General features: G+C 38.2%; 1 protein-coding gene across 1 annotated transcript; it reads left to right on the top strand.

The window, feature by feature from the left end:
• GFRAL (GDNF family receptor alpha like) lies at nucleotides 1-27,833 on the top strand (the record flags this gene model as incomplete). The annotated part of the gene is made up of 10 exons (XM_080615652.1): nucleotides 1-22; nucleotides 3,024-3,158; nucleotides 9,898-10,056; nucleotides 11,671-12,144; nucleotides 12,836-12,892; nucleotides 13,603-13,930; nucleotides 15,864-16,123; nucleotides 19,172-19,270; nucleotides 26,681-26,762; nucleotides 27,746-27,833. The coding sequence occupies 10 exons, from the start codon at nucleotides 1-3 to the stop codon at nucleotides 27,831-27,833; spliced, it is 1,704 nt and encodes a 567-aa protein (XP_080471778.1).

Genomic DNA, 27,833 nt, shown 5'->3' with positions numbered 1-27,833 from the left:
ATGGCCGCTCTCCTCTGCCTTGGTAAGTGCCGCGGGAGGCGGGAGGGGAGACACTGCAGGCCCGGCCTCTCCAGGAGACTTAGTTCGCCCCCTGCTCTCCTTACAGCTCCATCCATTCCCCTTTCCCCTCGGGAGCCTCAAGGCGGAGTTGAGCAGGTGCCTGTCGGGGGTTCACACCAGTGTGCGACGTCCGGGCCCCGCGGCTGGGTGCAGATCTTCAGTTCGGCTCTGGGCAGCATGCCTGAAGCGGGAGGGACAGCAGGGGAGGAGGGCCGGCAGTGAGAAGTTGAACTGGCTAGTAGACCCACAAATGGGATGCTTGATTTAAATAACAGCCACTTTTTTGACAAATGAAAAGTGTGTAGTGCTGGCACGGCTGCACAGAGGGCTCCTGGCATGTCCCTTTGGGTCTGAATGGAGAAAAAAGGAAAATCAACAAAGCTGGTGTGGAACGGTTTGCTGGAAGAGAATGCAACCAGACAAGTATATTCCAATTTCTTTTCTTACACTTTCCCCCTCTATATATGGTATATGTGCTGCTTCTCTTTGTAACACTCCACTACTCTAAACTCATATTCCGCTGTTAAAAACTTTCTTTAGGTGTTGTTAGAATAAAGCTGTCCTTTTTCACTTTTCAACTGTATGTAAACTGTATTCAACTACAGTTTGCCTTTCTGTTTTGAAGCTGGCTATCTTGCTGCTGTCACCATTGGATAGAAACCAGCTTGGTTCCCATTATTAATTATTATCTGCCAGATAATAATTCTGCACTCATGAGAGAGAAACTGTAATTCCTCCATTTTTCAGTTCTCAATCTGCAGAATTAAACTGCTAAAATGTCCTTTTTTCCCTCATTTCACTTTAGACATTTTTCAAGATGGAGAATTTTACATCTACCCAGTGAATCAATGGGCACCTGTACAGAAATACAGACACATGTAGAAATCTAAATTTATGTGTTTTCATGTCAAAACAGATGTCTCTAAAAGTTCTAGTTGCAAAGTAGTTCTTTGATGCTCACCCATAACATGTCATTAGGTCTAGAGAAGCCAGCTTCAGTCGCAGATTCTGCCACTTGACCCTTTATCTTGCAAAAGCATCTGCTCCTTTTTGTGGGGACAGTTTCCAGGTGGGTTTGAAATAAACAGAGTCTGAAATAATCCTTACAAAGGAGCAGGAGGTGCTCACTGACTGCTCAGTCAGTCCTACTTTGACTATTCATTTTCAGCCACTATTTCCCAAAAGCTGTCTTAAAAGGAGGGAGACAGCACAGAATCTTTGTGCAGTGGATTCTAACCAGATCTTCCTTTGTGCTAGTACCTACAAAATAGGCAGATGCTGAACTTTAAAACTTCTTTAAAACTTCCTGAATTTTAATTTTGTATTGTCTTTTCACCCACAAGGTATTTAGCAACTTTTTTCTTTATCATTCAAATAAATAGTAATTTCACAAGTAGAAAGAAATTCTGGAGACAGTGACAGGACTGAAATGTTGTCAGAATGAGCCAAAAATTGTCCCTATGGATAGGCCAGTTGCACAGCCCTCAATGTCAAGTGACAGGAGCCTTTTCTATGGATCAGTCTTTCAGGCTGACTGACAGATACACCTTAGGACAGTGTTTCAGGCTGGAAATCCCTGAAACAACAACCAACCCTGAATAAACCTGAGAACTGGCAGGAATATGCACAACTGAGGAAGGATTAGCACCAGCTATAGTAAGCATATGTGGCCTCTTCTGTGTCTTATAGGCACACCAGATACTATGTCAGTTATAAAGTACTAAATGTTGCTTCATCTTTATCAGTGTGCAGCCAGAAAGTGTTCCCTACAGCAGCACTGTTGTATCACAGGTAATGTATCACATTTCCAGAATGGATGGCAGCACCTGTAAAGAGTAGTGGCTCTTTAAGGTTATGAAAAGCAATATTTCATATGTAATTTCTTATTTCTCAAATGTATCATTGGAAACATTTAATTTCTCTGGATAGGGTCTGGACAAGTTCTGGGGGAATGTTTCATGCCTCTTGCAGATGATGTTTAAGGAATTAAACAGTGCTGGATATTCCTCAAATTCCATATAAACTTACCTGAACATAAAGTAAAAAAAAAAAAAAAGGAGACTTGATCTGAAGATGCTGTGTCCTTCAATACCTAAGGAAGCACACCCATCAGGAGTTCAGCAGTGGGTTTGATGAGGCCTGAAATCAGTGTCTGAAACTTAATTTTATGGAAAATTAAGACACATGGTTACAAATTAGAGATTGTGTTGCCATGGCAATGTTGATGAAAGAGCTAAACCCCAATTAATCTGTCTTTTCTTAGCAAGGCAATTAAATTTTCTACTGATAAACCAGAAGTGGTGCTGATTTAAAATTCTTTACCTTGAAATCTCCATGTCAGTCTTCAGGTTTGGAACTTTTCAATGCAATTAAAACAGCCTTTTGGTTCATTGCACCCAGAGAAACAGATAAAGACATAAATGTGGGGGTTGCTTTCAAGAAATGATGCATCTGTGAAGTGAAACCAAAGAGGGTGAAAAGTACTGCATTATGAAATAAAATCTCTGTTATCTGACAGTTGTGCAGCTGTCAAATCTCTTCCATTTGGTCTATTCATAGGAATGCCTGTGTAGTCTCTAGCTTGTCAAAATTGCAGTCCAAATAAAATGCTGTTGCCTGTGAATTTTATGCTGTCTTCCTTTCTATAATTTATTACGAATCTCGGAATTACAGTCATTTCTATATATCTATGGGCTGATGTCTTATATAGGTATGGTTGTTGCTATAATACCAGGATAAAACCAATACAAAATATGCCACACAACAACTTTGAAAATTTAGAATTTAAATTTAATTTTACAGTTGTGAAACTGAGAAAAGATTCATTCTGTTAAGAAGTAACTTGGTAGAACACTTGAATCTATAGATAAATTACCGTAAATTAGATTGTTATAATAGTGTAAAACAAAAGGCTCAGTACAATATGTACTGTATTAAATAGTTATTATATTCTGGTTTTACAGTGCTGTTCGTGTACTTAACAAGTGTACCTACTGCCCAGACTGCTGACTGTCTTCGCCTGAGGGAGCAGTGTATAAATGCTGCAAATGGATGTGAGAGTGTTTGGAATGTTGTTGAAGATGTCTGCAATATTTCAGGTAATTCCTTATGGTGTACACAGCTTTATTCTGAATTGCTGAATGGTTGCATATTCATAGTTTATCATAATATTGCAGTGATGACTGAATGAAGTCAGTGAGATTACAAAGAGGAAATTACTACAAGTCAGTCATCTTTTGAAATCCTAGACAGTGGCTAATACTATACTACTAAAAGTCACACTGACTCTCCAATAAGGTAATAAATGAAATTTCTGGACTATGAACAAATTCAGAATCTGAACCAACTCAAGAAGCTTGAATTCATCAGAAATATGCTCTTGCGGGGTCCTATCAAACAAAGCCAGCATGCAGCTGGAAAAAAATTCCAATCTTGTTTTCCATAATTCTGAGGAGTTGATCTGTCCCCTCCCTGGCAGTGTTCAAGATCAGGTTGGATGAGGCTTTGTGAAAACTGTTCTAGTGGAAGGTATCCCTGCCCATGGCAGTGGGGTTGGAACCAGATGATCTTTAAGGTCCCTTCCAAACCAAATGATTCCGTGACTCTATGATTTTGCACAATACCCATAACAATGTAGAGGTTATTTAGAGTAATTTTCAAATATTGTATTAGAATAAGAAAATAATCAAATAAAGCATGCCACCAAGGAAGTTGTGTTGTAGGGATGCACATTGTACTTGATCAGTGAATAGTATCTACATGTCAGTGATTCACTTGCAGGGAATGATCATACGATAAAGTGCAAGTTACAATGTGACTAAGTCTCCTTGAATTGTTAAACAGAATCTCATATAAATGAAAGCAGATCAGTCTCTGTCTATCTGTGTTTATTGCACTCCCAACACTTGGTGCATCATTTCAAAGTAAGGTATGTTTTAGGTGGAGGAAGACCACGTACTACAAGTTTGATCTGAAAGTCATCCTAAACTCTTGTTGGCATTCAGGTGAAAATGTTCCTTCCTTCATTCCTATTATCTTCTTCCTATTATCTTCTTCCTCCTTCCTATTATCTTCTTGAACAAGTCTGGAGTATCAGTCACCATCCTTCTCTTTAAATCCTCCTAATACCTTCCTGTTAAATGTTAAGTATTCACTTGCCAGGTGCTGTGAATATGGAATGGAGAAAAAGAGTGTCAGTGCAGTGTGGTAGTGTCATTAGACCATGATAGTAATGATAACTTTGTTGACTGATAAATGTCAAAGGCCTTGATCTACCAAGGCTACATTAGTACTAGCACACAAAATGGACCAAGGACTATTCTCTGCCACTGAGTTCATCACGGGGTGGCATGTATCCATACAAATAAACTGTCTTATCCCCGTGCTGGCTACCTAGAACTGACTTTTGGGAGTGACTCCAGCTGCACACTATCTCCATAGTTTAGCTGGGTTGCTCCAGACTGGGTGCCATGCAAAAATGCAGCAGTACAGACACAGTCGCTCACCATTAGCCTAGCCCATGACTTGGTCCTCTTAATAAATACAGCCAAGTGTTTTTAGGTACATAACTGCCATCTCTAGCAACTTAGTTCCATGAGGCAGGTTCCCTATTACTGGGAATCAGAGGTATCTATGTCTCCATGGAAACCTCCTTTCCCCTTATATTGACATTATTTGAACAAAACCAGTCATAAACTGCTGCCATGATCTGAACAAAACCTGATGCCATAATCTGTTCTGAGGCTCAGCTGCAGCAGGGTTGATAAAATGAATGTCTGTCTGTCTTGATGTCAGGACCAGTCTCACGTTTGGTCTGTGTAGGAAGCCAGGCAGCAGAAGATACTGCTTGACTTCATGGTCAATAACCTATTGCTAGAACAGTCACCTGCAGCGTGAGCTACCTGGATGCCTCTGTCTGATGTTTTGCAGAGATCTGAACCCAAGTGCTCAAGTCACAAGGCAGCAGTCAAAAGAATTAGAGTAGGATTCCTTCTTGGTGTTTCCTGTTCCAGAAATGTATCTGCTTGCACAGAATGGCTGAATACTTTGAAGAACAGAATAAATGAAAAATACATAACCTAATGGTTATGACAGTCCCCAAAGGAACTGGGTTTCATCTCATGTTCTGTTGAGTTATTAAATATTTTATGTGAAGTGGAGCAGTTTCAAAAAATATGGCTGCTGTTTGAAAAAAAAGTATTGAAATATGCAGTAGTTTCAGGCTCAAGATAGTGACCTAAAGATGAGCTCTCTAGAGCCAAACCTCTTCTCCGAATCAAAAGAAGCCCAGTTTGCGTCTCTTGCATCATTCGCAGAGGCATTAGCACAAACACTAGTTGACATAAAGATCAGAATTGGTACTGTAGCCTATTCTTCATCATTCCCCGCAAACAGATGAAGTGGACCAGCATGATGACTTCTGTGGTGTCTGCTTTGAATTTATTGCATTGTCCCATAATATGCTGTTTCCTTCACTTATTGCCCTATGTGGTTATTCACTGACATTAATGGTATTTATTGCTGGCTCAGAGAAACCTTCTGAAAATAAGTTCTTCTTGTAATTGCTTGGTTGGTTTTGCATTTGAATATTTCCTTAGGATAATGGCCTTTGGCAAGGACTCTCCAGCATTGCAGATCACTTAGGTACTGTGTTGGGTCTAGGACAAATTATTCCAAATGTGCCTATTAGGTGCCATGACTCCAGAGGGTGAATAACATTATTATGTCTGTCAAGAGTACTCTACATATGCAAGTCTAAAGGCTTCATGGATGAGCTGTAGCAATGCAAAAAGCCCTTCAGTGCTGAGCATGTAAGTGTTTGGTGAAAGCAATAGGCAATGGAGCAAGTATTCCTTTTGCTAAATTTTTACAAAAACCCTAACTACAAATTATAATTACACTCCTACTTTGTGGTATGAGTTCAGTAACTCATTCCCTCAGGCTGTAAGCTCCAAGTTAAACGTGTGCTTTACGAAGACCTTCATCTTTTGTTCTTCAGAACACATCTGGGAACACTACAGAACACTGACTGCCTGAGTCACTCCTTTCTCTGTCAAACTGCCCATCACTGCTTCTGTGCTACTACAGCAGCATTTTCAGAGTCTCAGTTCATAATCCTCTGAGTCCAATCCTTCTTCCATTTTCTGTTTTGTGCCAATGTACAATGAAAAAAACAAAATCACCAAAAAAAAAAAAAAAAACCAAACAAAAACACCAGAAAAAAAATCCAAAAAACAAACCAAAGGAAAAAAATAAAAAAATTAAAAAAAAATAGCTTCCAGGGCATGATGGAAAAGACTGAAATATTTAACTATGATGGAATCAAAGGTTTTCATTTTGAAAATGTCAAAAATGTTTCAGCACTGCAGAATGAAGATCTTAAAGTTTGGGGGTTTCTGGTTTTTTGTTGGTTTTTTTTTTTTTTTTTTCATCTGTTATTTTACTGGAGGAAAATAAAATAGAAATTTCTGAGCTCTGACTTAACCATTAGTATACATTTTCTTAATTTTTTCAGAATTGGAAATATCTGGGTTCAAAAAGAAAAAAGCCAAAAGCCTCAGATCACTTAAATATTAAAGAATCACGATTTGAATTAGATTTGGAAGAGTTCTTTTTTTCTAAGAGTAACAGAATCACTGAGGTTGGAAATGATCTCTGAAGATCTAGTCCAAACTTCTTGCTTAGGCAGGGTCAGCTGAAGTTTGTTCTCCAGGATTGTGGATTTTGGGTATATCCAGTGATGGAGGCATCAAAACCCATCTGGGCACTCTTCCACTGTTAGACCACTGTCATATTAAAAAAGTTTTTTGTGATCTTCAAATGGAACTTCTTGTATTTCAGTTTGTACTCTTTGTTTTGTCACTGGATACCACCTAGGAGTTTGTCCCTGCCTTATTCACTCCCCTCCCATCAGGTATTTATACACATGGATATGTGTACTTGTAACCCCCTGAGCCTTTTTTCCTCCAGGCTGAGCATTCACAACTCTCTCAGCCTCCCCTTGTAGGACAGATGTTCCACTCCATTAATCACATCTGTGGCACTTTACAGGAGCCACTCTAGTATGCTCATATACCTCTTGTCCTCAGGAGCCCAGCACTGAACACAGTGCTGCAGATGTCATCTCACTGGTGCTGGAGGGGAATGCCCAGTACTTTACAGTCTTCAGATGCAATTTCCACTGAGATGACTGAAAAACTCACTGTGCAAGAACAGAGGTTATCTCCCCGGAAATGTCAGGTTCTACTTTGTCATGCTTCTGTCTGTGGCCCCACATACATAAACTATGTACATATAAATAAATTGAATTATGAATAATGGCTGCCAAGCATTAGGTCAGAAAGCATTTTCTATAAATTCCTTGGAAGCATAGATATAAGTTAAAATATATTACCTAGAAATAATCAATGGTAAAGCAACAATAATTGAAAACCAGCAACAAAATATTTTCTGCTGTTCATCTCAGCTGAATCAATACAATGTACATAGGGATTAATAGTGATAATAGGTTATTTCTACTGATAATAGGGAAACCATAAATCTGATATGTTGCCTGATTCTGTCTGTACCCTTTTTATCTGTGTAGCCTCACAATATACCTTTCACCCCCCAGTTGTAGGTTGCTGTGATTCAGTGCAGTGTGTTCACTGCATTGTTCACAGAATATGGCCACTGGTCGCAGCTCCTGTGTACCTGACTCCTAACCACAACATGCTGATGTCGTGAAGACAGATGAGCAAAGTGAGTCTGGGATGCTGCATACCAGGATTTCTGTTTCTTATTCTCCTACCTCTAGTCGCCTCCATGCTTGACATGTCCTCAGGACCTTGAAGAAGACAGCCTTATACAAAAGCTCCTCCTGATCTTCATTGCTCTTTTTCTACCCCTGGAATTTGTCCTCCTAAAATTGTCTTCCAAAATTCTTTTACTATCCTTTACTCACCTGATGAAATATAGAGTAGAATATCCACACACCCACCTCCACAGGTCTCCGTAGTTGCCATGTCACCACATACTTTCTGCCCTATTTTTATAGTAGGGGAGTGCCCTATTGTCTATGACTGTCAGAAGACCTCCTGAGCTCCTTGGCTACTGGCAAAAGCAAGAAATGTGAGGGCTAAGGGTCAGGGTCTACTACTAAAAATGCAGAAGGCAAGCTGGAGATGGGGTTGGAGAGATACAGGCAAGTCCATGGGCTTCCTCCTTTGATGATACAAGAGGTGAAGCAGGAGCAGAGGCTGGGAACTCTAGCTCTTGATGGACTGCAACATCACCCTCTAGCAATGCACATTTTAATACACCACCAAAACCAACAGCAACTGGAGAAAGAGCAATGGAGACACTGTTTGAAAAAGGATTTAGGGGTGGCAGGGTGGGATGTACAGTCTAAAATAGCTGATACTCGTTCCTTCAGGCATGGGCAAAATGCACTCTTTCCTCTTGCAGGCCTTCACCTAGGCTGCCTTCTGTTGCTATTTGTGTCAACAACACATAAATGACGTTAAAACTCTAATCAGACTAAAGCTTGTCCATGGCGGCGGTGACACATGGTGCTAGTTTTGCAGTTTTACATGGTCTCTGCTACTCCATGCTAGTCACTGGGGAAGCAGCATGGCAAGAAGCCAGACATCACCGTTGACAGGGCAGAGACAATAGCATATGCGCTCAGTAGATTAAAACTGAACCTCGTGCTGCTCCGTGACAAGCCTGGATCTTGTGAGCCGCATACACCTTATCTTACATATTGTGAAATACTTAACACCTATGGGGTGAAGAGAGAAAATGTGATGGTTTGAGGACCTGTATACCTGTTTTGACAAGGTAGATCATGGCTTTCACAAAATAAAACTTTCTTAAATGGTATAAAACTGTTTCTTATGCAACTTCCTTGAGTAACCTGTAACTTTCTTAACCACTAATAAGTAATGAAATACTTTCAAAATCTTTTAGTTCATAAAGCAAAAGGTTGATTTATTTACGTTTGTACCATAAACTAGTATATGACCTTTACTTTTACTACCCATACAAGGAAAATATGACCTGGCAGCCAGTGTGAATGTCTTTGTCACTGAGTCTAAGTGCACATGAAAGCAATGAGCTTGAAACTAGACTGTTAGACTAAGGCTTCTGCATATTTTTTTAGTGTTAACTTCTTATTTTTATTATTTAACAATAATAAAAACCAAAATATACTTGGACTGCTTTAAATTTCTTGTCATTGCCAAACTTAGGCACTGAAGTTGTTCTATAGGGTAGCAGTCCAAGGACATATCCAAACAGCCAGGCATTTGTAGCTTCTGCCATTCTCATGTGAGTGAGCGATGTGAACTAGAGCAGACATCTCTCAGCATGGGGTTAGAGTCACCATTATCACAGGCCTGTGCCTGGCTTCCTATGTCCTCTCTCTTGCTCTGTTACTTGGCAGTACCTTAGCCTATACTGTGAATTCATGTCCCTGCACCAGGAACCTAATTTCTACGTAGGACCAAGTTGAGTTTCTCAGTGCCTCAGGTCTGGCTGATTCCTGTGCACCTTTTGAGTTTGGTCTCTGTTCCTCATGTAGCTAAATTAAAAGATACAATCATAAGATTTTATGTCATTTGGAAATGAGAACAGGCATTTTGGCAATGGGTCAGATCAAATAAAAGAAGGCAACTTTATTATATCAGCATTAATATTATTTAAAATCTGCTTTCAAACAGGCTTCCATACAAAAATAAGTTCAAATCATCATCTCTTAGCAATGCATTATTTTTTGTACTTCAATTGAATTGTTTTATGTAACCATATCCCTTAAGCATTCATAAACATTAACAACATTATAATTTTAATGGTGAGTTCTAGGTAACGGATGCAAGGCAGAAGATGCTATTGGATGTAATAGAATCATACAGGTCCTGGCTGACGAATACCCAGAATTTAAAAACTGTGTCTGCACTTCAGATGATTTCTGTAGCATCACAACTTTGCTTGGGAAACAGTGCAGCATTGATAAAGGTAACTAAACCTTTAATTATGGCTTTAATTTAAAAATGTGTTAGTTATGAAGGGCAAAAAGAAATCTATAATTTTGTGATCCTCATTTTATCTGAATTTAAGTTTGCATATTTCTCCCATCTAGAGAATTAGTTTTGTCTTTTCTATAGTATTCATACTCCAACATGCATAAGAAAGCAATACCATATCTTTTTTAAATCAAACAAAACCAATAAAATGCATGTAAGAAATTCAAACAGTTTCTAAAGCTTTTGCTCAATCCAATGGAAAGCAGCAGTGAAAATACAATGTGTGTTTGAAGGCTACTTGTTGCCACAAGGAGGCTGAGCACTACTGGATATACAGGTTACTGTCCTGGGTTCAGCAGTAGCAATCATTTTTCTCTTTAGTAGCTGGTGCAGTGCTGTGTTTTTGACTTTCAGCCTGGGAACACCACTGATAACACCGATGTTTTTAGTTGTTGCTCAGTAATGTTTAGTCTGACCAAGGACTTTGTGAGTCTCATGCTCTGCCAGGGAGGAGGGGAAGCTGGGAGGAAGCAGAGACAGAACGCCTGACCCAAACTAGCCAAAGAGGTATTCCATACCACAGCATGTCATGCCCAGTATATAAACTGGGGGCAGTTACCCAGAAGGGCTAGAACACTGCTCGGGTTGGGCTGGGTATCAGTCGGCAGGTGGTGAGCGGTTGCATTCTCTTCCCTTGCTATTTTCCTTATCATTATTATTATTGGTGGTAGCAGTAGTGATTTGTGTTATACCTTAGTTACTGGACTGTTCTTATCTCAGCCTGTGGGAGTTACATTCTTTTGATTCTCTCCACATTCCTCCAGGAGCGGGGGTAGGAAGAAGGTGGAGTGAGTGAGCGGCTGCGTGGTTCTGGGTTGCCAGCTGGGCTTAAACCACGACAGTTGTGTGTAGAGAACCAGTGCAGAGGAAATAATAATATCCTGATCTGTTACTCCTTGCCGCAAACAAGAATGGGTATCTAAAATCTGATGTTGATGTCATTGGAACAGTTCTTTTTGCCTCTAGCAAAATGAAGTAATTTTTTATTTTTAATGGTTGAGATTACATTTCTCACCAGTATAGCAGAAAGTTTTGATGGAGTTATGCTAGTATCAGTTTTACCTACAGATGATAGCTTATGGTGTTGGTAGATACTTTTAGGACTTAATTCTCCCTGTCTAACTTAAATTACTATGTTAGGTAACAAACAGACGATCTGCTGGAATTGCCATTCTCTCTTTACAAATTATGCACTGAACTAAGATGATAATCTATTATATGTCCAACCTGTAGGTGGTTAAAATTATGTGAGATAAATCCCGTTACGCAGAAATTTTAGTGAGGGTTCCTCATATTACTGTTAGCAGCTGAATTGTGAAGACTGTATTATACAGCTAACAAGACACAGTAAGCATGAGGAAGATTCATTAGTCTGCAAGACTCTGAAATTATTATGTGTTTACATATAGCTCAGAATGAAACTAAGGCTATTTCATTAATTTTGTTGCATTAAGAGAATTATCCTTTTCCTGGGTTTGTTTTGAGCTAACCAGTGATGATGATCAATCTTCTATTTGATTATATCTGTTTGTACCCATTTGTGTAGAATATTTGGAAACCTCCTCAAGATCAGATACTAAACTGAGTTTTAGGCAACAGAGAAACCCCAGAGACCAAGGACACCCGGAAGAATTAGAGAACGACTGCAGCATTGCAAAACAACGCTGTCAAGAAGACTCTTACTGCTTTTTAGTGTATAAGAGCTTCCAGAGAGCATGCCAGGCAGACACAGCAAAATGCATTCTCCCGATGGTCAACCAGGCATGTTTGTCAGTGTGGAAAGAGCTGAGGAAAACAGTGCTGGGAGAGTGCAAGTGCTCAGAGCCACTTCAGATGAGATGTGTTAAAATATGGAAGGAAATATTTAACAACCGTTGTTTACAATACTCTCAAGAGAGCCAAGCTTTAGCAGCAAGTGAAAATGATGATGATGATGATGATGATGATGATGATGATGATGGTGATGACAACTATGATGATGATGATGTTGACAATGGGAAAAATCAGGACACTGACACAGGTTAGTGGTATTCCAGCAGTCTGAATACTTTCATACATAACAGTGGTGTGCACAAGTCTGTGAAAAAGGTTTTCTTAATAATTTGCAGTTTAACATTGAAAACAGGATAGCTTTAAGAGGCTTATTTAGATGTGAATAATGTAATAGCAAAATGATAGCCTGAGTGCAAATACTATTGTCCTTCATTGTGTTAATTTGATACAACCTGATCCAAATCAATCCTTCTTAGCATTACACTATAAATAGAAACAATATAAGACCAGTAACAATAATTTTCTAATAGCAATTGCCTTGACTTTAGATCAAGACAAGCAATCAGTTGAGCTTAAAAACTGGGTGCACTGATGAACACATTAAGGCCTCTGGCCTTAAGCCACAAGAAATCCGACTTTATACTGCACTGAGCAGCTCTAAATATGCTTCTTGAGCTCACAGGATCTATAATTATGTAGAGAATGTTATCGGCAGCCATTGATAAACTGTGTTTTCACCCCAAAACTTATGAATATATGTTACAGTGATTTTATAATTTGTTGATAGGTCCTATTTTGTCAAGTTAATTTGTTTTATTCTCCTTTATTTTTAATACTGGCACTATGCCAGCAACACAGTCAACACTTTAAAGTTAAAAACTAAAACTAAGCTAAGACATGATTTATCACTTATGCTTGCATCCATGTTTTTGTTTTAGACAATATTAGCACAGAAACAAAATTACAATGGAGTTTATCTACACTCTCTAAACAAGGTAAGTCAGAATTTATTTATGAATCCTAATAACTCATTTTAGCTCTGTTTTCAGATAGTATACAATATGTCTTGAGATTAAAATTAATACTTTTCATTCAAATTACAAAAGAGTCAATCCAGTGTGTCTTCAGTTAAGCTACTGGGTAGAAAAGAATCCCAAAATGTCAGGTAACAATCCTGATCCTGTTAAATTCACAGAAACAAATCTTATCCCATAAATATTTTAGGGTCAGAACTATCTAGATCTTTTTGTAAGGTTTGTAGCATAGGCTACAAATACCTAAACTAGCTTTAAAAAAAATAGAAAGGCTGTTTATATTCTCTTCTCCATTACTTATTATATAGCCTAGCATAAGACTGTATGCTGGAGATATCAGCAGTTTCAGGTATCTACAAGACACTAGCTTCTATGAACTGTTACATACCATGAAGACACTTCCATCTTGCCAGTTTTCACTTTCTTCTCCATTATTTATCTGGCAGGGGCAGAAGCTTGCAGGAGAGTTGCTTAAGAGGGCCAAGAGGTGGAAGGAAGGAGTGTGAAGTTCACACAATGGTCTTAGAGGAAGCGATGTCGAAAGGGCTGGATCAGAGATTTTGGAAGTCAAACTTGTTTTTAATGGGGATGTTGCATGCAGGATGACTACTAATCATCACTTGAGAAAGGTTTTCTTGTGGTTTCATTTAAAAAACTGTTATTCTTTTTAGCATACACAGCAAACAGCACCTGCTTGGATGTGAACAAAGACTGCATTGAAGATGAAGTATGTAACAAACAATTGTCCCTGTATCTTAAGGCTTGCTCAGTAAATAAGAAGTGCAACATGGAGGAATGTCAAGCAGCCTTAAGGTTCTTCTACGAAAACATGCCTTTTGAGGTTGCCCAAATGATGATATTTTGTGATTGCACCCAGCCTGATGAGTCCTGCCACAGAGCCAAAGAACTTCTCCATGGCAAGCCCTGTGCAGTTACTGCAGTTCCACCCCCATCATGTCTGAATGTAATCCACATGTGTGAAGAGAATGAATTGTGCAGGTAAGCAAAGAAAGATTTTGCTTTTGAATAATGATTTGATCAAACAATTTTTATCCTTACATCATATATCTCATCTATAACAAAATTATTTCCTGCACTGTATCTACTGTATGTTAACACCTGTATTTGACATCTTCACAAATATCTGCATCGACTGTGGTAATTCCACAAGTAATTCCACTAGTAAACTGAAAAGCTTTATTTTCAGAAAGGTCTGGAATCTAATGTGGACTTTTCTCCTGCCTTTTTCATGACTCTTAACACCTTTTCTGATGGACAAACTGTGCTGCTGCATATTTTCATTACCACTGTCTTCAGATAACACCTGCCAGTCTGCATCTTTGACCTCTAGCAGTTTGCAGAAATTGTGCAGCAGACTGGACAGAGTTTGTTTGGTTAAAGTAATTACCTTTTCCACTGCAGAGTCTGACCCTTTGTACCCGACAGCTGTACAACCAACTTGGCCCATTCAGAAGACTTTCACCTTCTTTTTATCTCAAGCATACTAATACTTGAAAAAAAGCTGCCCTGAAACATGCACAGAACACCAAACTCATGAAGAATAACACAGTTTTCAGATTTGGTTTTCTTTTTAGAAAACACGTAACAGGATTAGCCGTTATTCCTAATTCTACTTAATTGCCACCATTTGTGGATGGTCAATTGGTCCACTTTGGCTTTCGCTGTAGTCACCAGGTCCCTTGTGGATTAGTCCTGAATTTTACCTCAAAGCTGTGCTCAAATTAACCTTCAGTCAACAAAGCAGGAGGCCAAGTGACACTTCCAGTTATGTGCAGGCTATTCAGATTGACATCAGTGGGAACTGACCCTTTTTATGTCAAGAAGAATTGGGCACAAATTCTGTGCATGTGGACACATGTAATATCATAATGGAGACTTGCTGAATTACCTATTATTTTGGGAATATTAATGTTTCCTGGCACTGAAAATAAGTGGATGTAATTAGCAAAATTAGTCTGCTTTGAAGCCTTTTCTTGTGTAATGAAAATATTTATGATAATGTCCTAACTGGTGGTGTAACAATCCATGCTTTCCCACATGACATGCTTCTAACAACTACACAATATCAATAGTAAATTAATAACCTAATTTTATTATTAGGGAAAAATATTTTAACATATTAATGTACAATATACAAAAGCTTACCTTTACTGTCTCCTAACATTTAATGTAACTGATAGATTGGTTTCTCCTTAATATCTACAGGTTTCTTCAATAACTGTTAATAGATGTTTACATAGTGCATTCAAGGCCAATTATGTTCTATCTTAAGAGCAAATCAACTGAAATAATTTGAGATTATTAAACTGGGAAACAAGACAGTTCTTGTAATCTATCTCTGCTATCAATTAAACTTTAAGGTCAACTGAATTACTTCTAATTTTTTCTTGAGCCTTGGACACTTTGCATTTCATTAGCATTGAGGAGGAGGAGTTGGCATTGAATGTGGATTATTTTATGTAAAATAAGTTGAATGTTCATTCTTCCTTCATGCTGCCCAACAAAATGAAAAACAGTGCCTGGTGTAGTTTCATTGTGATGCAGGTCTAATTCCTCTATCTGCATTTCTTCTCTGAGGATCTGAGACTGTTGGTATTCACACTGATTTTCACTTTACCCCTGGTAAAATCCCCACAGCTGCTGAGTGGGAATGTAATTTCATTCACAAAAACTTTTAAATAAACCCAAGTTTTTCCTTGAATTACAATTCTGCAGATTTTGCTCAAACCAATTAGGTGCAAATCAGAGCAGAATTTTGGCCACCTAACACTGAATAGTTTGATCTTTAAGGCTTAAGGCTTAAGTAGTACTTTGGGAATACACTTTCTTTTCTTGATGATTCTTAAATGTGTTTTTTGTGAAATCACAGAGGTTTTGAACTGTCATTGTACACTTCTTTTTCCTTCACCAGGAAAAAATACACAGCTTTTAAGTCAAAATGTTGGAGACATGTGACAAAAAAATGCTACAATGATGAAGCTTGCCTTGAAACTTTAATCAAGGATGACATGCCCTGCTCTGCAAATGCTGATTGCAAAGCAGCCTACATTAGCAACTGGGGCACAACGCTGCGTGTCGAGTGTACCTGCCAGAATTTACCTGCTGCAGAGCACTCTTTGTGTGAGCTCTTCCATCACATGCTTCACAGCAAATCCTGCTTCAATGAGTTACGTGAGTAACACATAAAGCTTTACAAAATAATTCTTTTTAAAGAGTGTTAAAATGCTGACTTACACAAAATTTTCACTATATTTTTGCTACCACTGATTTCAGCAAGATCTTTATCTGTATTTCTTTTAATACAAATTACAAATTACACATGCAGTTTTTTTCCTCTGGTTTTGAGAAATATTTATATTAGAAGTAAATCAATAAAATTGACTACATGTCTCATTATATGAGTTTGCTGGAATAGCAATAAAAGAATAATTTCTGAGATCTATACTATTACACAGATAAGAAAAGTCCAAAGTCTTCCTGTCATTGGATTAATGTACTTTGGTACACTGTCTTTATAAATAATATGAGATATGATGTTGTTTTTTTCTTTCTTTTCTTCTTGGACTCTAAATATTAGTATTGCTGACACACATTTTGCAATAGACTTCATTCCACAGAAAATAACTTAAATGATTCAAATATGACCTCTGAAAGAAAGAGCTGCTGGGAATGGAGGCTTCAGGATCTGGCCTTTAGTAAAAACACTGAGGTTAACTCAAGACAAATAGGATGTGCTTTCTCAGAATCAGCAGTCTTTCATGTGCTAGATCAGTTACCTATTTTTGTTAAATATAAAAGTCGTTGCCAAGTCTTTGTTTAAGGTAGAACTGTTAGTGCAATGAACAGCAAAATGGGAGCAAATATCAATGTTTTAGTCTGAGCCAGGACTGTGCCTTTGAAACAAACTTCCTGTTTGTCACCACCTATTTTGCTGTGGGTCACATCAGAAGATGCTTCCACATCAGAGTATGGTTCCAAATCACAGGGTGGTTCCTGGACTCCTGTAGCCTAAAACTGAACTGAAAGGGTCATTTGCCACCTCCGTAATCTCCAGCTACATTCAGGTATAGACCATGAACCAGATTAAAGACCAAAGTATTCTCTTTTCCTCAGACCTTTGCTCTATCACACCAGCTATTCTGCTATATAAATCCTCTTGCACTACTTGCACTACTTGCTCATGAGTCATACCTTATGTCAGTCATCTTCTATACATAATTATATATATTCTCAACCTACCTTGGGAGAGGTAACTATATTTAAAGATTTCAGTTAAAAGAAATTACTATTTCATAGTTCTATCTGATGGTCTGTCTTTTAAAAACATGCATTAATTGCATGTTAACTTTAGCAGCCAAGATATTACCACTGATAAGGGTAAATTGTTTCTTGTCACTCAAATTCTGCCCAGAAATTAAAATCAAGTTGCTCAAGTGGTGCCTTTAATCACTACTAAAATTCAGGCTGTAAAAAAAGATTAAAAATCATATAACAACTCTCCTGGAAAAGTGATACCATAACACAGTTAGATTTGAGACTACTGGAGGTGATTTTGCTGATGAATGTTATTTATTTGTTTGTTTGCTTTATGGCTGCATTTAATGGTCCAAATGAGTGATCACATCATTGTGTTAGTTATTCTTTACCTACAAAACAAAAAGATGACCCTCATGTCATAATAATCAAATAATTGTTCATGAGCTTTTGCCATTCCCTGAAGCAGTCCCAGGATGAAATGTTTTGGCTTTTTTGTGATGGAAACTTCCCTAATCCAATTTGGATTGAAGAACAGAAGCTTGCTTGCTTTTGTGGTGCAATAAATTCCTGCTAGTTAAACACAAACAGGTTGTGGATTCTAGGCCTGTGGCTGAGTAAAGGATCTTTATAGATCTTTATATACCATCTTTGGTACTGAACATTTGCAGAGTCTCGTGAATCTTGCATTTGCTTTTTCTAGATATCTAATTGTAATAGAGCTAAACTGAAGAGAAAGATGATTATGGGTTTCACTGTAAGGCACAGTGTTAAATGCTATTATCTGCATGGCAGTTCAGAGACATGGAGTGAGTGCTCTGTTGCAGACCTCATCCAACTTCTTCTGTTCACTCATTCATCTGGCCTGGGTGGGAACTTTGGATAAGTTTCATTCTTACAGTGGTGATGATTTTTAACATTGAAGTCCTTCTGAATAGATAAATAGGCAGGGCTAGGAAAAGGGATCTTCATCTGTAGATCTGCAAGTAGCGTTTCCACCACCACATCTTCCTACTCATATATGACCCTGCCTTGCTATAAGTGTTTGCTCTTGGGGTTATGCTTATGGGATTAAAGCTTGTTGCAAACTTGGTAAAAGGCTGGAAGTGTGAGTAACTGGCTGCTATATGAGATAGAAGCACAACATGAATCAGTGCAAATGTAGGATCAGTGTCACAACAGGAATAAGCAAAAATGCTTGTGATAGAAAGTAAAAAATTAAGTCTCCAAAATATTTTAACTTTGTTTTACTTTTGGATCTCACAGAAAAAATACAATGCAAGGAGATTTAGTCCATTGTTATTTAGACAATGTTCCAGGCTACAAACATGAGCCTCTGTTATATTGTTTTCACTCCTCTATGGAATAAAAATTTCTCAACTTACAGTTCATCTGAGTGACTACACGTAGTCTTGTATGGCTTAGCTTCTTGATCTGTAAACTGATCTACTTAGGTAAACTTTTTGTTTTTCATTTCAACAGAAGATAAATATTTTCAGATACACTGATTAAATCATGCCCACTAAGAGGACAGGCCTTTGCAAAAGAGTTTATTGAGGTCTAGCAATTCATTTGGAGAATAAACTTTGCCTTTTGGAAATTATTTGAAACTACTACTCATTTCTCATCACTTCTATATTGGTTTGGTGAACGCAATTACTTTGCTGGGCTGTTTTCCACAATACTTTAAGTTAAAAGAGAATTTAAGCTGGTTTGAGGCAGAGAATATTTTTAAAGCATGCATGTCCCTTGTAAGACAAAGTACAGGGGAGGGTTAACTAAGATGTGAAAGGAAGAATGGTCATTCAGTCATTCACTTTGTTCATTGAGTATCAGTGAACAATGCTTTTAAATAGCTGCCTTTATAAATTCTTCAACTCTTATCAAAACACGAAGCAGCAACTTTCACTTAAATTATTATTTTGAACTAATATTTTGAATTTATATTTTCTTTCCAATATTCAGGTCAAATTTCCATTAAGAAGAAAGGTTTTCATTGGGTAAATACAGAAATGCCAGGAGAAAAGCTTTCCAGAGCACAGCTCCATTCTTCTTCAATTAATGGTAAGTTTGAGCAAACCACTCCATGATTTTAATAGAAGTACTCTTAAAAATTCCCTTGCGTATGATACGGAAGACTAAAGATTCTGTCCCTTGGATGGGTTCAGGCAAGTGAGTACTACCTGTTGCTCCTCCATTCAATATAACGTGGAAAAATCTCCCTACCTGTTTGGCTTAGTTTATATAACCACAGAATAAAGATAATGAGACTGAACCAATTTCTCTCATAAGTGGTTTTGAAATAGATGTCTCACAATCACTGTATAGTAATTGAGGAAAATTAAGCTATTAAGCCCGCCAGAGACTGACTCTCAGTACAGTCATCAGAGAGTAGTAGTCATAATGTGTAATACAAATTATTAGCTTTGATGTCACACCTACTTCTCTAGTATTTCTCTTGACTTTTTGTGCTGTAGTAGTTACAACAATGAAATAAGGAAGCAACAGTAAGTGGTCTGAGAAGGGGCTCGTATTACACTCCATCAGACTTTACCTACTCATGCAACAGAAAGGCATGTAATTGTGGATCAGGATGTCACATGGGCTAAAGAGCTGCATCTGGTTTTATTTCCATGAATTTACAGTGAGCAATTAAGTGACATAAAATTAAAAGATATTGAATTAATATACAAATTTTCTTATGGTTTGTTTAAATAATATTAATTTTGTATTTCTTTTTGAAGGACCCAATTATACAGTAAGAACACTAGAGAGCTTAATGCTCGAATATCAACTGTAAGAAGAATGACCTGTTCTACCTTGCTTAGGACAGATTACAATACCCCAGACATTACTACAAATTAGTTCACAGAACTGTTCATGCTGAACACCTTAAACAGTGAAAAAAATATTTCAAACTCTCCATGCAGTACAAAATGAAGGGACTTCTTATCATCTCCATCCTTCAGCTATTGCTGAAGTGAGCAGCCTGGAAAGTATAAAAATCAGTTCATGGGAATGGGATTCCTGAAACTTGTATGTGAATAATTAAGCGATCAGCTGTAATTTTAGCATTAAAATTGCTTAAGAATCATGCATGTCATCCAAATGCTCTATGTGGCCAGAGAAGAAAGTCAGGGACCCTCAGAGGAAGATTACCCCCCTTTTCAGACTGTCTTCGCTGGGAGCGTTGGATTTTCTTTGTCAGCTACAGAGAGAGCTTGAATCTCTAGCTGGAATGAGACTTCAGTGGTTAAATGATGCGGGTTAGAATGCAAGAAATCCTGCTCTAAGTGAGAAAATGTAAAATGTCAGATATTTCACCCCTGTAACTAGTTCTAACTGCAGATCCTTTCAGTGGGTAAAATGTATTATACTTTCCCTTAGAGATTCAGAGAAATATTTGCAAAAAGCAGCCTGCACCCAGTTAATTCTGTTCCCATTGAGGTCTGAATACTTTCCAAAAATCTGTCCTTGAACTCTAAACAGAATTTTGGATGGCCTTAGAAAAATAAGAAGAATGCTGACCAGCCTAAACCGTACCATAAAATATTCTGTCTATTTGAGTTGTCACGTAAATTAGATGAGAAATCGCCAAGCTATATATATAAACATCTCATAGGAAGCCAGGTCAAGGAGAAGAATCTGATTCACAATATCTACCTGATGATAAAAACCATATTGCAAATTGTTTCATAAATCCCATTGCCAAAAATCTAAGCCTGCGTCCTAGATTCATATGCTAGTAAATGTACATTACTCACGCTGCAAAGGGAGTTATCATCTTTACAAAATATTTATCTGTACTGAAATCAAATCCCAAGAAGAATCCCAGGGTTCAGAGGCAAGATGGTTAAGTTGTCAAATACTGCCATTTATGTGTGTGAAGGTACTTGGAGATACTAGCTTCTTGGCTACTTTTTGCTTGGAAAGCAGGAGATACAATGTGTCTTGTTGCTACACAGAAAACCTCAGAAGAATCCTTCAGTTAGGTTGTCATTGAAAGATACTATGATGTCTTTCACCAATTCACACTAATGACCATCTACAGATGAGCATGATCAGAAGAAACTCAGTATTTCTTCAGCTTTTCCTTAATTTTATAATTAAAAAAAAAAAAAAAAAAAAAAAAAAAACAAAAAAACAAAAAAAAAAAAAAATCACAAACTAAAACCCACTTACTGTTCAAAATCAGTAAGGTTTCTCCATTGTATTCAGTGGCATTGTAAATCATGCCATTGTATAAGATTTGTTTTAATAAAAGGAATCTTTCATTTTAAATAATAAATCTAAACATATATGCTTATATTCAGGCTGCCCAGGGGGGTTGTGGAGTCTCCTTCTCTGGAGACATTCAAAACCCGCCTGGACACATTCCTGTGTGACCTCATCTAGGTGTTCCTGCTCCGGCAGGGGGATTGGACTAGATGATCTTTTCAGGTCCCTTCCAATCTCTAACATACTGTGATACTGTGATATATATTGGCTAATAAATATAACCCTCTTCAGTTGGAAGAACATTATTGAAGCTTTTGGTGCAACCGTATGATAACAAGGTTGTGTAAAAATCTTGACTAGATTTGCAGTCATTCACATAGCTAGGAAGGTACAGGCCTATGCAGTTATCTGTGGGCTGATACAATCCTGCTGACAAGATTGTGATGTGGACAGGGTTCTAAGCACATTAAAGTTAATGAGCTTAGATGGGGCCAGAATTTTATGTCATTTGGAAACAACATCATGAACATGAGCCGGCAGTGTGCACTCGCAGCCCAGAAAGCCAACCGTATCCTGGGCTGCATCAAGAGGAACGTGACCAGCAGGTCGAAGGAGGTGATCCTGCCCCTCCACTCTGCTCTCGTGAGACCTCACTTGGAGTATTGTGTGCAGTTCTGGTGTCCTTAACATAAAAAGGACATGGAACTGTTGGAACAAGTGCAGAGGAGGGCCACGAGGATGATCAGAGGACTGGAGCACCTCCTGTATGAAGAGAGGCTGAGAAAGTTGGGGCTGTTCAGCCTGGAGAAGAGAAGGCTGCGTGGAGACCTCATAGCACCCTTCCAGTATCTGAAGGGGGCCTACGAGGATGCTGGGAAGGGACTATTCATCAGGGACTGTAGTGACAGGACAAGGGGTAACGGGTTCAAACTTAAACAGGGGAAGTTTAGATTGGATATAAGGAAGAAATTCTTTCCTGAGAGGGTGGTGAGGCACTGGAATGGGTTGCCCAGGGAGGTTGTGAATGCTCCATCCTTGGCGGTGTTCAAGGCTAGGTTGGATGAGGCTTTGAATGACATGGTTTAGTGTGAGGTGTCCCTGCCCATGGCAGGGGGGTTGGAACTAGATGATCTTAAGGTCCTTTCCAACCCTAACTATTCTATGATTCTATCAAAAAGTGATAAATTAAACAAAAGTTGTCCAGACTCCAAAAATACTGTTATTGCCTACCTAGTTATGCACTTTCAGCCTGGTTTTGACTGAAAATGATGCAAATTGTCTTCATGATTCTACAGATTCACATAATTTAACAGATCGCTTCCCCTACTTTAATACGAAAAATGATTCATGTGTGAATATAAACATTCATTTTCATCAGCATAGAGCTTTGGAGCTAAGGTATTTTTTGGCTGGAAGAGAAAACTAGAAATACAGTATTCTTATCCTGTTCTTGTGAGATACAGTAAAATTGGGCTTGACCCAAAACTGTTGAAATTAATCTCATTTCATCTTAAATTGTAGAGTTATCATATATTTCCTACTGAGGAGTTTGGCTGTGCTAAGAATCTCGATAAACAAGTAATTGGCAGGGTTTATCTATACTTATACCAGCTGCTGAGGGAACTGAGATTAGTTCAGCTCCAGAAATTTTAATTTGTAAGGTATGAGACACTGTTGTGATTTAAACCCAGCCAGTAACCAAGTACCACGCAGCTGGCACACTCCCTCTGGGGAAAAGTACCGAGGGAAAAAAAAAAGGTAAGTCTTGTGGGTTGAGATAAGAGCAGTTTAATAATGGAAATAAAGTAAAATATAATAACAATAATAATCAAAGGAAATAGAGAGGAATAAATCTCAAGAAACCCAAGACATGCACAATACAATTGCTCACCAGCTGCTAACACCTAGCCCATCCATGAGCACCAATCAGCCACTCCTACCTAACTCCCCCTCAGTTAATATACTGGTCATGACCTGCTGTGGTATGGAATACTCCTTTGGCCAGTTTGGGTTAGGTGTCCTGTCTCTGTTTCCTCCCAGCTTCCTGCACCCCTACTCACTGGCAGAGCATGAGAGACTGAAAAGTCTTGATCAGGGTAAGTGCTACTTAGCAACAACTAAAACATCTGTGTGTTATCAGCATTGTTCTCAGACTAAATCCAAACCACAGCACCGCACCAACTACTGGGAAGCAAATTAACTCTATTCCAGCTGAAATCAGGGCAATTGTCAAAATTACTGTTTTATAAATGTAGAAAAAAGTGCAACAAGCTGCAAGTAGCCAAGAAGCCTCTCAGCACCAGCTGGAATTAATCTGTTTGATTTCACTATAAGCAGGTAGATTGACACCAGAGTGTAATCCCACTAATTGTTGCAGCTGCTAAGCCCACAGCTACCCTGTACGGAAATTCAGCCCTCGAAATGTCTATGTCTATGCAGACAGCTTCTGCTAACGCTTCAGCAGCACCTGTAGCCCCAGTCATTGCATCCCTGAGGTTTGCAGCCCACCCTAGGAAGGGCAAGACATGCATCATGCAGCTGCAGTGGCCCTGCTATAAACCTGCCTCAAAGTGAGAAGGTTCACAAGCTTCTCATGACTACAGGCCACCACCATGGGACAGAGCAGCCCTCCCAGCACCTCACATTCCTTCCCCTTGCAATGGAAATGACTACTCTCCACTTGTGTCAATTCATTCTCTGCAGGACTGAGCTGGAAACAGCTTGTATTTTACCCACCTCTTATTATAAGTCTTTAGACACCATATGTTCCTTTCTTTTCTTTGTAGTACATGCAGATATTTGCATCCTTTTCTCCACAGAGTCGGACAACCCAAACCTCAGTCAGTTGAAAAGAAGTACTGAAATAGTGACAACTGTTCCTTAGAAGAGTAATGACATAGGCAGGTTATGTACACTACACTTCATATCTATATTTCTTAACTGCTTCAACAGTATTTCATGTTTCAAGAACTGATTTGATATAGGTTAAAAGTAAATATTTCTATGAAATATCCTTTGTGTTTTTAAAGAAGAGCAGAGTGCCTATCAAGGGACACGCACCCAATGATATATTTAAGGGAAGATGAAAAAGCACATTCAAGTAGTTAAACCACAAAAAAAGTATATAAAATGAAGATTCAGCTCTTCAGGCATAAAACTGCGCCCTGTCTTAGCTACACAAATTCCTTCACTTCTCAGAAATTAGGAGAAAATGTATGGTTTCTAGCATGATCTCATCATGAACATATTTCTTGTGTTCCTCATAGAACTGAAAATGTTACATCAGCAGCTCTTTTACCAGCAATTGCTTCACAAGAACCATAGCCTATTACAAGATTTGACACAAAAATAGAACATTTTAATTTCATTTACTCATTTCAGAATGTTTTGCATTATCAAAATTAAACAGCTTTTCCAACTTTTAAAGGAAAAATATTACAGTATTTTGGTGAAATTATATTAGCCCATTTTTAACCATCCTTGAGCATTCTTCCTAATAATTTTCCTAGTCTTGTGGGAAGTGATATACTCTAAAAACTTCTATTTGCCTTAAATATGTATGAACCTCACTCTTCACTTCAAAAAAGTAGGAAACTTTTGCCTCTACAGCTGCTCCTGCAGCTTTTCTACAGCTTTCTTTCTATATGCATGTCTTTCTACATGAATGTCTTTCTTTCTACATGAATATCTTTCTTTCTACATGAATGTCTTTCTTTCTACATGCATGTCTTTCTTTCTACATGCACATCTTTTTTCTACAGTTTGAAAAAAATAAAAATACAAAAAACTAAACAACTGAGTGTGTAATTAAGATTCAGAAAAGGGGGGGGGGGGGGGGGGAAGAAGCCTAAAGAAAAGCCTAGAAATTATTCTTTTCCTAAAACTCACCACCTTAAAGAAATGTTGTTAACTTGAGAGGAGGGCCAACTGCTGATCTGCTTTTTAATGTATGTTGTTAGCTGTTTTGCACTGAGACTCAGATAAACCTCACCCCTCTTCCTTCAAAAATTCACCACATTATATATCTTTAGTAGCTTGCTGCATTAAAAGGTATGTTCATTTTGTGCTGGTTCAATCAGAGCTTTCATTTTTCTTTTATTGGAAAACTTATGAATAGCTTTTTGAAAAGAAGTGTCATCCAGGAATATAAACCAGGAAGATCCGAACCCCTGCTCTGCTCCATACTGCCTGCATTGCATGTATGCAGTGTATACAGAAATGTCTCATTTAGGGTTTGTGTGTGCATATGCACAAATGTAACAGAACATACAATAACTGGTAACTGATCCACAGACCAGAATTTGGCCTTCTCAACCCAGAGAAGTGGCCCAGATTTGTGGCCAGGACTGCATCTTTTCCTCAGTTAATGCTTCACTGACTAAAGTGGAGCAGCTTGGAAACAGCTCTGAATTTGAGTTCCTATATAAATAAAACTTATGTGATTGTATAAACATGACAGAATCAGTGCAACAGGTCTCACATTTTATGCTTGCGGCTCTGGATTTTGAGTCCTCTTGTCAAATCATCTAACCTCTGCACCTCTTTATCCCAGGCTTGGGGCGTATGTTACAGTCTCAACTGAAACTTTTCCTTCAGAATATTTGACCAAAACTGATGAATTAATTTCTTCAGGAAAAAAAAGAAAAAAAAAAGTTTCTCCTTATTTGGAAAATAAAAGTTGAAACAACTCCCAGTTTTTCAACAGTTGGAATTTTTAGCACATAAGCCTCCTAAGTGACTTTTTGGTGAGAAGCCTAAGAGAAAGAGGAAACTGCATGGGCCCAGGGCCCAGAAACACGGTGTTAGATCCCATTTTACATTAATTTGATTCCAGATCAAGTATTGCTGCACACTGCAATTATAGCAATATGCAAAAAATGATAAGAGATCTAACAGGTAAGTAAGGACCAGGTCTCCTCTGATACAGCGAATAAAATTAATACTTTAAAAAAAATGGGGAAAATACTCCCAAAACACAAATCAGAGTAACAAGCTGTCCCCTTGGCATAGAGTAAAAGGTAGTGCTACACATATGAAGTGCTAGTGGGGCTGGCATTTACTAAAAGGAGTCTGAAAATTATTTTTGGTGAACGAAGTTATTCCTACCATTGGCTTTTTTCTCCTTTTAATTACTTTTGTCAGAATTGATAGCTAATTTAACTTACATTTGTGTGCATTCCAATTCAGATTTCAAATCATATTCTTCTTACTGAAGAAAGAAATGTTTCATGTCTGCTTTCTGTTTTTTACTTATAGGTGAAACAGTCTACATTATTGCCTACTCCTCCTGCGTAGTTCTCATCTTAGGAATTGTCCTGTTGACTCTCTTAAAGATCAGGTAATTTGATAGGGATATTAATCACTGTCTCTAGGAAACTGGAATAGCAGAAAATAAAATGTTTTGCCTTAGTTAAGAGGTGGAAATTGTGATCATCTTCAAAAACAGTCCAGCATTTCCTAGTGATAGAAAGAGCTGACATTGTGGGTGTCAGCAGGGAAACGTGAAATACGATGCATCTGTACAATGGCCTCCATTCATGCAGAGATTCCAGGTTTCAGGAGCTTTCATTTCCTGTCCCATGGCAGGAGAAGGTGAAATCTGAATTCAAAAATTCTGTGAGCCTACCTTCCTAGCCCTGTAGTAGGCAGAGGTAATGCAGAAAGGAAATGAGAATATTCAGCATTATAACATATTTAGAAACCAAACCGTGAATGCTGTTATTGTAGTTAATATTCTTGCCAAACGCCATTTTTGCTGATAGGATGCTGTAAACATTCCCCCACATGCACTATGAGAAACTGCCCAGACAGCAATGCTTGGTAGGAAAACAGAAATGTGCATTCACTTAGTCAAATGAACATGGTCTTTTCTGAAATGATACATTTTCTTGGACCAAATTAAATGGCCAGATTTCAAGAATTACACTGTCAGATGATAGGTAACAGAACATGATGTAGCAGGAGCTATATATAGTGGGAGGTATATTGAGTCGAATTTCATTATTAAATTCAGAGGCAGATCAAAGAGGAATCATGCAGAAAAATGCAAAAGGCAGGGCAAGGATATATGGGAACAGAGGCTTTCTCTTAAACTTAAAGTTTACGGTTACAGGAATATCAGCATATAAATAAAACTCAGATTTAAAGAATACAGGGGATGGAAGAAACAACAGTGCATTAATAATGGTGAAGGGAATTATTTTATACCACAGTGTTCATCATAAAATGAGGGGAATTTTGCCACTGATTTCAATTAAGCCAAAGTTCAAACAAAAAGCTGTATAGTTTATTGTTAAATACATGCACATTCTTTGCTTTCAGAGCCTGCAGAACAAAACATGAGTCAAGAAGTCCCTCACCAGACCATTCTTCTGAAACATTTATGGTCCATTTTAAAAGTCATAGATGA

This window comes from Psittacula echo (assembly GCF_963264785.1).
Source record: "Psittacula echo genome assembly, chromosome: 4".
NCBI lineage: Eukaryota > Metazoa > Chordata > Aves > Psittaciformes > Psittacidae > Psittacula > Psittacula echo.
This window is presented reverse-complemented; position numbering and strand designations above follow the sequence as displayed.